The sequence below is a fragment of the Rhineura floridana genome, chromosome 3 (assembly GCF_030035675.1).
Source record: "Rhineura floridana isolate rRhiFlo1 chromosome 3, rRhiFlo1.hap2, whole genome shotgun sequence".
Lineage (NCBI taxonomy): Eukaryota > Metazoa > Chordata > Lepidosauria > Squamata > Rhineuridae > Rhineura > Rhineura floridana.
The window spans coordinates 42,291,175-42,304,607 of record NC_084482.1 but is presented as its reverse complement, the minus strand read 5'-3'; the positions used below and the strand labels follow the sequence as shown (position 1 = coordinate 42,304,607).

At 40.2% G+C, this 13,433-nt stretch overlaps 1 protein-coding gene across 1 annotated transcript in view; it reads right to left on the bottom strand.

Moving 5' to 3' along the window:
• PSMD12 (proteasome 26S subunit, non-ATPase 12) overlaps positions 1-13,433 on the bottom strand; it is a 32,259-nt gene that overhangs the window by 8,720 nt on the left and 10,106 nt on the right. The window contains exons 4-10 of the mRNA XM_061615571.1: positions 9,091-9,198; positions 8,281-8,385; positions 5,695-5,844; positions 5,424-5,558; positions 3,217-3,329; positions 2,434-2,608; positions 1,858-1,935 (exon numbers count right to left, since the gene is read on the bottom strand). Of these exons, the coding sequence (XP_061471555.1) occupies positions 1,858-1,935; positions 2,434-2,608; positions 3,217-3,329; positions 5,424-5,558; positions 5,695-5,844; positions 8,281-8,385; positions 9,091-9,198 (864 nt within the window). The remainder of the gene's footprint in view (positions 1-1,857; positions 1,936-2,433; positions 2,609-3,216; positions 3,330-5,423; positions 5,559-5,694; positions 5,845-8,280; positions 8,386-9,090; positions 9,199-13,433) is intronic.

Genomic DNA, 13,433 nt, shown 5'->3' with positions numbered 1-13,433 from the left:
TTACTAACGTAAGTAAAATGCCCTCTAGACTTGTCCTGGAAGTTGCCATTAATTATAACAAGATTATGGTTGTAGATAAACTTAAGTAGGCGCTTCCCTCAATGATTCAGGCATCTATCCCTAGAGATATCTTCCTAGTCCATTTGTCCTACTAATTGAACCTTGATGGAACCATGCCCAATCCTTGCATTCAAGTCACCCATAATAAGGCTTGCTGTAGGGTGACTGAAGCTAATGAAGCTCAAGAGATTATTAAACTGAGCCCATAAATCTAGAAAGTTAGGTAAATTGGAGGGAGAAAAATAAGTATCATGGCAAACAAATGTTGTCCTATTGGCAAGTTTTATCAAGACTGGAAGAAAAGCATTTCTGCAGTAAGAACTGGGTAATACTGATATAGAACCTCTGATATCAACAGATATCGAAGTAGCTAGCCCACCCATACCTCGTCCAAAATTGTGTCTCTTAGTGGCAGGATAGAAAAAGGATCTACAGCCATGAACCTAGGGGAAATTCTCCAATGGACATGTTTGTTGTAAACAAATGATTTTAAACTTAGTTAAAAAGGTTAAAAAATCAGTATCATTGCACTTACGATGCCAGCCTGCCACATTCCAAGATAAAAGGTTTAGTCATGAGTTGGGAACAATACAATCAAGAGCCAGCTCTGAGTCAACAAAAATGCAACAGTTGTCCTTTGGCAACTCTGACAATTGTAAGTCAGGCACAGCTGGATTAACAGCCCCATCAGAATTGGGTGAACCAAGTTTGTGTGGTTCCACATATCGCATAGCCATCCAATTTCTAGTAACTGGTGAATTCAAAGGTGTCCCAGTCCAGTCTATCTCAGGTGGATGGGTGTTTGAAGGAAAGTGGTTAGAGTTACTAACTGTAGGAACAGATGGTAAGGTTATCCCCCCCCCAATTGAAATGGGGTGTAAAGATGGATTGACTGAAGGAGTAGCTTGTTTAATGTTTCCAGCTGGAGAGGATAACTCAGACTGAGGAAAGTATTTTGTAGATTTAATTCCTTTACAGAGACTAGTGTAACTTTTCAGGATTCAAGCCTACCTAAAATTCCCAGTTAAGTTGAGACCTTATCCCAGACTGTGTTGGATTGCTTTTTAATATGTTTTTAAACCTTTTTTTAAAAAAAACAATGTTTTTAACCTCTTTTTTAAAGATGTCTTGAAATCTTTTTAAAAATGTTTTTAAAGATGTTTTGTTTTAATATATTTTAAAGTCTGTTTTCATGATGTTCTACAGTGTTTTTAGTGCTTTTGTTTGCCGCCCTGGGCTCCTTCTGGGAGGAAGGGTGGGATAAATATATATATAAATATATAAATAAATACCTCCTGCTTTTCATTATATTTTGAAAGAAGTTCAAAAGATCCTCCTCAGCAGGCCCTAGATACCCTAGAAACTCTCTCATGTAGGGCACAGAAACCTCAAAACTGCTTAAACCTCCCACTGGGTGAGATGGCAGCCCATTATCTTTTTGTAACTTATATAAAGGTTCATGCTTTCAGGTAGAATTCTGATGAAAACAATTTGCAGATTTGGACTTGCTTAGGGAGGTGGCACAATTGCGAAACAAGGGGAGAATACCCTCATCCCGAAACACTTGTTTAGGAAATATCCCAGCCACAGCTAGTGATGCCTTAGATATCAAGATAAAGGAAGGGAGCTGAGGGGAATAGGATTTATTGGTTCTATATGAAATTGAGGTGTGCTAGAAGAGCACTACTTGCTGCGATTGGCCACCAAAGACTCAAAAAGCACTTTTCTGGTCCATCATTTTTCAACTATACTTTTTCTCCAATGCAAAAGCACCCAGCAATTCTGAGAATCACTTACATCAACTGATAAATCCAGAAGTTGTGCCATTCTCTTCATGGTAATTCTGGTATAATACTTTGCCATTATTCTAATATTCTGAAATAAAAAAAAATCAAAACAGAAGGTTATTATCAAGAAGCAACTGAAAATCTAGGCTTATCTAGCACAAGTCAAGCAATTATTTAATTTTGGTATTCCAAGAAGTGTACAAGACATTCTCAAATTACACATACTAACACAGAGCAAACAGCTTAATGGAAGGGACTGTAAAACAAAATTTTAAATATACTAGCAAACTTGCCTGAATCCTCAGTGGATTTAAGTTTTCTAAAATCTAAGAATTTATATGGAAAACTGGAGAGAGAGTACTGCAAATTAAAATGGGTCTTACACTTCATGAAAAGTGTTAACTACAGTCTGACTTGAGCAGAAGTGGTGTGATGTTTGTCATTAATATATTCCCCAAAATAGCTTAATTTGGCAACACAAATCAGATCTTATTTATAAAACACCATTTTATAAATAGGATGAAGACTGACAGAAGTAGCATTCCCCATAGTCCTAACTTGCAGCCAGAAAGCAGATTGTACTTACATGTTCCACAACTCTGTTTTTTAAATCTTTCCATCTCTTTTCACCTTCCTCTGTATAACCAAATACATCTGTTGCAGGGCTTTCTAGAGAACCTTCCCTCAATTCTTTTCCATATTCCTCAACCAGGGCAGTCCAACGCATCAATTCCATAGTGGTAAATAGTTTTAAAAGATCTCTGTTAAAAAAAATAAAAGCCTCTGTAAATGGTTGACTGACAAAGTTATCCTGCTTCACCTTAAGATAGTAGGTTTTGCTTTTAAGAATTCTGCCAGCAACACTAGGGTATTAATACAGCAGTTTCCTTTTGATTATCAATATATTAGAAAACAGACACAAGTCCTAGTTCAGAGAAGTACACTGACTAAGTATATAGACATGTATGTACACATTCAATACAACACGTATTTCAAGGATGCCAATTCTGTTTTGGTTTAATATAAACTTATCCAAAAAGTTGTAAATGCAAATCCCTACTTGTATATGTAATGGATAGGCACAAATTCAAGAACCATTTTACATACTGTAAGTCACATATGATGAACCTATCGCCCTCCAGATCAGCCCCAGTCACATAGCCAATGGTCAACAATGATGGGAGTTACTCTAACAACATCTAGAGGGAGACAGGTTCTCTATCCCTGATTGAAATAAAGATCTTCACCAGGTATCTTTAACTGCCACCAAGAATGTAACATTTTAAACATCACAATAAATTATACAGGGAATGTTTCCCAGTTTATTATCATGCCAACAAATACTACTTGTATCAGGAAAGCTACATACTTATACTTAGGAATGTCTTCTAGTTTTTTATCACTGCTTATTCTATGTACCAGGTCAGACTGTTCACTGTCATAAGGTGATAGGATAACATAAAGAACAACACTCTTCAGTGCCTGTTGCAGAGAAGAAGAGAAGAAACTTGATTTTGCAGGTGAACAACAGGATACATGTATGTAATAAAGTAAACAAAGCTGCAATTACCATTTGGAACCGAAAACAACCTATCCATCTATCTTGTAACTTATTGAGGGTTATAGCCAATAGTTGTGCAAGGCGAAAGGAAGAGAATTATCCTTGGCTATATAGAGATTGAAATAACCTTAAATGTTGATTAGTTCTATTGCCACCTAAACAAACCGGCTGTCACCCTTGCATTACCTGGTTGTAAAGGTCATAAGAGCTGAGGAACCTATGGCCTTCCAAATGACGTTGGATTCCAACTCCCATCAACCTCAGCTAGCATGGCCAAAGGTCTGGGATGATGCGAGTTGTAGTTCAACAACATCTGGGCTCCACAGACTACCCATTCCCGGCTTAAAGCTGCTTCCAGTACTTAACTCTTACAGCCAGCATCTTTATTTCACATAACCCCCACAGCTGATACGACTTTTTTTTTTACTGCATTTTGCACTAATTTCCTGTCAATGGTAGACAAGGATCTGATTCCAATTGTTTTACAGACAGTCCTTTGAAACCAAGAGGTGGTCTTGTCTTCTCCAAGAAAACAAATCTAAGCTACTGAATTCTTCACACACCATCCCTCAGTCTTTAACTGTTTACTGCTCTTTAGATTCTTTCAAGTTCTCTTATGTCTTTCAATGTGGCAACCAAAATTAAACAGACTGCTGTGAAGACCACATCAGTGGAGAGTAGGACTTTCTGTACCTTCTTCATCATTGCTCTGCTAATACAGCCCACACACAGTATTCTTGGCAATGCTGTTACATTGCTGACTGCTATCTGCTGGTTTAAAAACTCTTAACTTTTTTCTCTCTGCTACAGGCTATACACTCATTCCTCAAGCAGTGCATGTGCCTTTGGTGGCTTCTACGAGAGTGCAGGATTTTCTATTTGTGCTATCCTTCCCAATTTGAGACCAGTTTTTTTTCTTTTAGATGCACTCTCCCCAAAAATAATGAATGATTATGTTCAATAGCAAAGAACCTAGGGCAGAACCTAACACTTTAGGCTTCAAGCAGAGGGATCATATACTGAAATGTAATCCCATGGATTTTTTTGAAACAGAAGTAGTTATTAGTTTTTGAACAATATAATTTAAGCGCAAACAAAAATAAAATGCAATTCTATCTTTACACAAATCCCTTTATTTGGAAAGCTGTAATGTCAGCTAGCAAGGCATTATGCTCAGACTCTTACCCACAATCTGAAGTAGCACAGAAAATACTATATTATTTCCTTGTTCTGCATGCTTTGATCCCAAACCTCTTGGAAGGCAAATCAAAAGAAGAAATGCAAACAAAGCATGAAAGAGAATTCAGACGATGCTGGGTTCTTAATACAAGTACAGGTCAAGTGAGAGCAGATTTCAAGGAGCGCGACTGCCTCCTTAGCTGCTTTCTACATCCCGCATATATGAGAATCAGGCTGATTTCAGATCAATGGCAATGCAATTTATGTTCGTGTATATAATGAAACATGGTGTGAGCCAGGGAAAGGCCAGCATGCAGGAAGGCTCCACCTGAGAGATCCTGCCCACTCATTACATGAATCAGGTATCACAAGCAGGCAAAGAACACCTGCATAATATATTCAGTTCATGGATGATTGGGACTGGGGTGGGCTACTGGCCTGCTCCTTCTGGAACTGTGATGCCAGCCTGTGAACTATCCTAACATACGTTTATATGTAGTCCGAACAGAAACTACTATACTCACACCACTTCAGCCACAATGTCTTTGACAGAAAATAATGTCATGGCTATGATCAACTGATTTGGGGGGCTGTTCATGCAAGCAAAATTAAACCACAAGAAGAAATTCAAACAGAATGTGAACCAGTTGAAATCTTGAGCACAGTGCAGAAATGACAGCTTCTGACAACAATCCTCCTCAAAAGAATAGCCAATGATTGAAAAGGAAACATGTTCCCTCAAAAAAGCAGTAAGATTATTTTCATGTAATAGTTGACTGCATAGACAAGTTTAACAGGTTATAGTATATTTACTACTTTCTCTCTCTTTTTTTTACCTGTTGCCATTTTTCACCTTCAGCTTGGATGCAAGGTGTATCATAAATGGCTCTGTAGTGCTTACAGATGGAAAGGTAGGAACCTTCATGTTGATCCAGCTGAATCATTAAATTGTAGTATTTCAGTTTTAATTTCTGAAATGTTAAATAATGTCAGGTTAACACAGAAACAGTTTTACACTTTCCTCAATACTACTGAGAAATCTATTTAAAGCATGTCTATAACATCCCATAAACCAGCATAGTATAAATCTTACTCAGCCAAACTTACTTCTGTGTTTTCTTCCTGGAAAAATTTGGTGTTAATTTTTTTGCTAATAATTTGGGTTCGGATATAGTCTTTCACAGCCAGACAAAGCCTCATTTGTTCCAAGATGAATTCCACACGCTCCTTCTTTTCCATTGATCCATACGTTTCTACCTAAAATTCAGAAAATATTAATATCTTAGAAACTATTGTGCAAAATAAAGACTGCAATGTGCAATATAGAAAAACATCTTATTACTAAATCAGAAACGTGCAGAAAGATGACATCTGCATGCATAGAAACAATTCCCAACTAAATTTAGTTTACATAAAGTCAGCATTGGTTTTAGTAATCTATATTTCTTAGGTTGTTTTTAAACTTCATGCATTGCTGTTCTCAAAAAATGACAATCCATTTGTGCCTTAAAGCAGCTTTGGAATTAAAACCTTGAGTTGCATCTGTTGTTGATCTCCAGATAATTTTATTTACTTATTTATTTATTTATTATTTGATTTATATCCCACCCTTCCTCCCAGCAGGAGCCCAGGACAAAAGCACTAAAAACACTTTAAAACATCATAAAAACAGACTTTAAAATACATTAAAACAAAACAACTTTAAAAACATTCTTTAAAAAAGCTCTGAAGACATCTTTAAAAAAAGGTTTAAAAATGTATTAAAAAGCAATTCCAACACAGAAGCAGACTAGAATAAGGTCTCAACTTAAAAGGCTTGTTGAAAGAGGAAAGTCTTCAATAGGAGCCAAAAAGATAACAGAGATGATGCCTGACTAGTATTTACGGGGAGGGAATTCCACAGGGTAGGTGCTGCCACACTAAAGGTCCATTTCCTATGTTGTGGGGAATGGACCTCCTGTTAAGATGGTATCTGCAGGAGGCCCTCACTTGCAGAGCGCAGTGATCGACTGGGTATATAAGGGATAAGACGGTCTTTCAGGTATCCTGGTCCCAAGCTGTATAGGGCTTTGTACACCAAAACTAGAACTTTGAATTTGGCCTGGTAGCAAATGAGCAGCCAGTACAATTCTTTCAGCAGCGAGGTGACATGCTGGCGATACCTTGTCCCAGTGAGCAGCCTCACCATCGCATTTTGCACCAGCTGCAGCTTCCAGACCAACCTCAAGGGCAGCCCCACATAGAGCGCATTACAGTAATCCAACCTGGAGGTTACCAGTGCGTGCACAACAGTGGTCAGGCACTCCTAGCCATGGAGGTCACCTGGGCCTCTAGGGACAAAGATGGATCTAGGAGCACGCCCAGACTATGGACCTGCTCTTCCAGAGGGAGTATGACTCCATCCAAGGCAGGCAACTGACCAATTATCCAAACTCGGGAACCACCAACCCACAGTGCCTCCGTCTTGTTAGGATTCAGACTCAGTTTACTGGCCCTCATCCAGCCCAGGCACCGGTCCAGGGCTTGCACAGCCTCTCCCGATTCAGATGTTACAGAGAAATAGAGCTGGGTATCATCAGCGTACTACTGACACCTCGCCCCAAATCTCCTGATGACCACTCCCAAGGGCTTCATATAGATGTTAAAAGCATGGGGTACAAGATGGTATCCTGCTGCACCCCACAGCACAACTGCCAGGGGGCTGAAATACAATCACCCAATGCTATTCTCTGAAAATGACCCTGGGGATAGGATCGGAACCACTGTAAAACAGTGCCTCTGATACCCATCTCACCAAGTCGGCCCAGAATGATCAATGGTATCAAAAGCCGCAGAGATATCAAGTTTTGTATTCCAAATATACACATTTCTACCACTAGACACATTCATTCATGTGCTAGGAAAATTTGCTCCTAGCAGTTAATTTTTTCAGCCTTATGAAAACTGATGTCAGCCTTCAGGAACCTGAAGATGTTTTACCAGCCTTGTAGTTATAGCTGTTCACAAGAAAAATATACCCCTGCCCATAATAATCAAGCACACTGTAACTCTTAAAATACAACTGGAGACTAAAAATGAAGTGAATAAGACCCGAAGGGTGAAATCTTTTCCAAACTGTTTCAGGATACCAAAAAATAACCCTTTGTAATAAATGGAATTCAATAACTAAATCAAATTCTTATCAATTTAAGCTCGGCTCATGAGCAAGCTAGAAAGAAACCTTATCAGTTCTGACTCTCGCCAGAAATCAGTCTGGAGCATCTGCTCAGAAAACTTATTAGATGGTGTCATAATAATATTATTAGAAAGCTGGCAATCTCCACAGTGGTAACAGCTAAGCTTTGCAACAATTTCTACAATGTGTGAAAGGCAATCCCACCAAATCCTCCCAATTTCCCAGTCCCACTGCAGCCACACATCACGTTTCTAGACAGATCCTTCACCTACTGACCAGAGCACAGCCAGGGGGCTGTTGTGTAGAGCAGAAGCCAGGAGAGCCCCATTGTGTGAGCAGTTTCACTTCCTCTTGTCTGGATCCTACCCAATATATTTCAAGACATTACAATGAAAAGGGTATCCACAAGAGAAATTCCTGGTTTGTTAATTTTCTCATTTCTACTATTGTGTCAAATGGATGTAAAAGGTTAAAGTTGTAGCAAAAATTGTTATTCATTCTAAGCTAAGCATATCCACCTGAAGTTCTTGCAGAATTGAAGCAGCTTCTTTCACTTCACCATTCTGTTCTTTTATTGTTGCAAGAGTATTGGTCAGTCGAGCCCTTTCTATTTCCACATAAATCTAAAAATAAAACAGAAAGCATTTATGAATTAGGCTTAGTAAGCAAACAATGCATGATCTGCCCTGTCAACCAGCTGCTAACCTCTGTGCATTGCAAAGTAACAATCACAAACTATAGGGAGGGCTGATGTGGAAGCCAATGATGGTGCTGCCATAGCCAGCAGAGTTGGGCCCTTACTTATGGATTGCTCCCTGGTTCAGTCCTTGGCATAATTCCACCACAGCCTGCCAGCACAAGAGGCTCCTGCAGATGGACCCTTCAAGATGACAGTGCAGCACTACTGCTAGCGAGCCACCAGCTGCACTCCCACCCAATAACCAGGCCAGCCCTCTCTCTGCACAACACCATATGGGGGCACAGATAGGATCCCTGTTAAAGCAGGGCCACAGGACTTGTCAGAATACAAGTAGGAAAAATTAATGGCTGGAGCCGACCAGAATAGACCCTAGCTCATCTTGTCCATTGATTTCAATGGGTCTACTTAGAGTGTGATTTAGTCAGGTGCAACTCATAGGGTGAAATCTAACATCACATGAGCAGACTTCTGCTTGTGTAAAAGGGCTTCAACTTCTCCGTTTCCCCCTGCAGGTCCCCCCACCCCACATCTGCTCTAGAGAGTCAAAAGGAAGTGTTTACGATACAAGTGTATACACAGGAGAATCGTAGAATAAGCTCACAGCTCTTGAAAGGGAAAAATCTCTTACCTTTCCTTCCGTAACCATACGTAATGTGTCAATTAATCGCAGTTTGATTGGTAGGTCGGTGATCTCTTCAACGTAAGTACAGCACTGCTGGACCATTTTAGCAACAGCCTAATAAGAATAACAAGAAAACCTGTAATCTTGTGCCAACACAGCCTTTCATTTCAAAAGTAGTATCTGTCAAAATAGAAAACCTTTGCAAATAAAAATGGTTAGACGTATTTATCTGAAGTGAAAAGGGTATACAACACTTTTGGCCAGGGAAATGTTCCATATCTTTTGTACATCATTTATTTATGACTCATAAGATGAATTAATTCACCTTCCTGCAAAAACACACTAAAAAAACCCAACTGGAACAAGTTTTAATACACAGAAGGCAACAGCACATTTTGAAAGAAGCTTAAAAAATATGAGAAAACAACAGTTTTATTTCTGTAGATCATATGTATTAGCCAATCACCCCCTGCCTCCTCCACCCCAGGATGACAGTCCTCATTCATACTAGAGGCTGACAAAAGTTGCCTACACATCACTCTCAACATATACCTGTAGAGATTTTTAAGGTGTTTGACAATTTAATTCAACAGTAACAATTTCTTCGTGCCAGTGTCCCAGATATGCAGATGCATATATACTGAACACATTTTCCATACTAACTGTGGCCTCTATCCCTATGGTGTTGCTCCCAGCACAAAGTCACCACCGACAGTTACTGAGAACTAGATTTGCTCTCTATACCATCAGAGGCAATGGAGAGAAACCTTTTTAGACCTTAATGCCAGTTAATAAACAATGTAAGAACCAAGAAAAACTAGAACTTTTCTAGGAAGATTTGTAGGTTTTTTTACACTATGAAGAGTAGAGAGCCACATTGCTACCCTTCTTTGGACCTTCCACGTGGTAAACATCTTTCAGTTTCGTGTCAGTAATGCCTCATTATATTTTACTTTAAATACATTATGATATTACATATAAGTATAAGTTGATTGTAAGCAAAGCTTACAATAAATGCATGGTGGGTTAAGAAAGTCAACCTCTATCAAGTTAGAAATACACAATTCAGCTATTTATCTTATAAAAGAGCAATTTTATTAAATGGAATGAATTATTCTTCCCCTCAAAACTGGAAGCAAGACCTCCTAAGAACAGGGGGCAGCTAAACAACAGAAACACTGAAATACTCTTGGCATTATGCCACAACTGTTGAATGAATAAACTAGTCAAGTGCACATCTTCAACGAAGATATAGTTGAACTTTACCATTTTAGGACATCTATGTAGTCAGGATTCACTTAATTAGATGCCTTGTACAAAGAGTGAGATCCAACAAAGCACAAGTGGGCATTTGCTCACACAAAGGGGCTTCTGCAGAAGGGTTTCTGCAGCAGGTACATTGTTGAATGTTGCCCAAAAAAGTGCTTGTGATGTTCCTATATTAATGTATATATGGTAAGTGTTGTTGTTTTAGAAGATACATGGTAAGTGGAGTGAAAGAGGAGGGGGAGTGAATGGGCAGTAGAATGCAAGATGATTGGCTGAGTGTTTAAAATGGCTGAACGTATAAAAGGAAGAGTGAGAGTGGAATCTGGGGGGAGAAGAGAAAGAGTGGATTGCTTGGTGGGGTTTAGAGAGTTGTTTACCAGGAGGGAGGTGGAGTTCGGATTAGTATTGAGTAAAACCATATGCTTATATGCCTTAAGAAGAAATCTTGTTAATCTTGTTAGCTTTGTTATCTGTAATAAATACTTAATTTGGTTTACCAAAGGCCTGATCCTTGGCTGGGGTTTCAAAGACCAGAAGGGAGGGTAAGGTAATGACCAAGGCTGAAGGGGAACTGTAACAAATGGTGGCAGCGGTGAAGAGAATAACAATACCAGCATTCAGAGTCTCTGGGAATACTAGTATTGGGACGTTACTGGTGGTTGCCTAGCAGGGGGATCTGTTGAGATCTGTGCTAGAGCGGATAGGTAAACCATAAGAGAGTGCGGTCAGGACTGGTGGAGTCCCTGGTGGTGCCTAGAGACAGGCAGTAACCACGAGCAGGTAGGAACCTGACAGGGAGAGCCAGGGAAGGACGCATCACAGTGCTCACTCCAGACATATGCCTTATAAAGGATTTCTGAGAAACACAAAAGCTCTTAATGTCTACCTCCAAAATACATACTGCATTATTAGGCCATTTGGAAAACTTGTTTCCAGGTTCCCTCTAGAACCCACATATGAGGCATCCAAAGTAAGATGCATTGCTGATTTATGAGTTAAATCAGCTGAAATCCTATCACTTTGGCTTAACTAAACTGCAGATCAGATTTGATAACTACTAAGTGAACAAATTAAATTAAGTGAACAATCTTCAAAAACGCTTAGTACGCAAAACGAAAACAACTTGCATCAGTATCAGATTGAGAAATGGAAAAGTAAGGTAAAAGTATTATTAGGCTGATCTCTCTTGGACGAGTCTTAACATGCAGAGGAAAAAAGCACCTGGGCAAGGTGTTCAAGAGGATGGTGGTGGCCCAGTTCCACACTTGGAGGAACAGGATTATCTAGACCAGATGTGGGGAACCTTTGGCTCTCCCAATGTTGCTGAACTACAACTCCCATAATCCCTGGCCATTGGCCATGCTTGCTAGGGACGAAAGTTGTAGTTCAGCAACATCGGGAGGGCTAAAGGTTCCCTATACCTGATCTAGGCCCATTTCAATCTGGGTTCAGGCCTGGTTTGGGGACTTAATCGGCCAGATTGCTCAACTGGATGACTTTTACCTGGAGAGATATAGAGGGAGTACAACCCTGTTATTCTTGCTGGACTTCTCTGCAGTATTTGATGCCTTCAACCATGCTATCCCCGAGCCAGCTCTGTTAGATGCGAGTTAAGGGCACTTTGTTGTAGCGGTTTGACTCCTATCAGTAGGACCAGTATCAGATTGTAGCATTGGGTGACAGCATCTGATCACCCTGGCAGTTGCATTATGGGTTGCTACATGGACCACACTACCCCCAATATTATTTAACGTCCATACGAAGCTGTTGGAATTGGCCATTAGGAAATTTAGAGCATGGCGCCAGCAACATGCCGATGATATACAACTCTATTTCTTCAGTACATCTGAATCAGGTGAGACTGTGCAGGCCCTGAACTAGTGTCTCAGTGCAGCTGGACAAGGGCTAATAAACTGAAATTGAATCCTGGGTCTGGGAGTAGGCTAACATGCCCTATTGTGCCCGATAAGACAGAGGTGCTGTAGGCAAGTGGTTGTCATGTCCAGGGAGAGGATGCAGCCCTCCTGAAGGTTCGTAGTCTGAGAGTACTTCTGGATTCCAACTTGTCACTGGAATCTCGAGTGGCCTCTGTGGCTAGGATGCTTATGTGTAGCTTAGGCTAGTTTGCAAACTATGACCATTCCTGGACCAAGATAGCCTGGCTTCAGTTTTCCATGTTCTAGTGATTTCCCACTTGAATGACTAAATGCACTCTATGTGGGGCTACCCTTGAAAATGGTGCAGAGGCTGCAGCAAGCATAGAATGTGGCTGTTAGGCTGGTAAGCAGCCCAATGAAGTCCTGCTGGGAGGAAGGGCGGGACAGAAATCAAATAATAAATAAATAAAAGAATGCATCACTGGTCCTGAAAGCCCTGCAGTGGCTGCCACCAAGGCCAATTCAAGATACTAGTACTAGAGTTAAAAGTCCTCAACAGCTTTGGACTCAAGTACCTAAAGGAGTGACTCTGGCTACTGTTCGTCTCTCTCTCTTTCTCTCTCACACACACACACACACAGTTTGTCGAATGCCCTTCCTAGTGAGGTGTGCCTGTCTCCCTCATTGATTTTCAGGAGAAATTTTAAAATGTTCCTGTTTACCCAGTGTTTGATGGCTGAGAGATACTGACAATGGCAACCTTGACACTAGTAACTGAGGATATGTGATCGCTTCTAAATGGTTTTGGATGCTCTAATTTTTTTTAGAGATGTTTTTATTTTATTGTAAATTGTACTGTTTTAACATTATGATGTTTGCCATCTTGGGCTCCTTTGGGAGGTAGGGTGGGATACACGTTTAATAAATAAAGGAATACGTATGCAGTTTTGGAGTCCTTCTTCCTGCATCTTCGCAAGCAGAAGTGCAAGTGGCTAAGAGTATTTTATAGCAGGTTCTGTTGGTGCATCACCTGTGTCTGTTCCTGGACTGGGATAGCCTAGCCTAACCCTAACCCTAACCCTAGCCAGTGTTACCCACACATTGGTAAACTCCAGATTGGTGACTATATTGTGCACTCTCTGGGGATCCCTTGAAGTTGTCTGGAAGGTGCAGCTGGTGCAGAATGCGCAGCAAGGTTCTTTG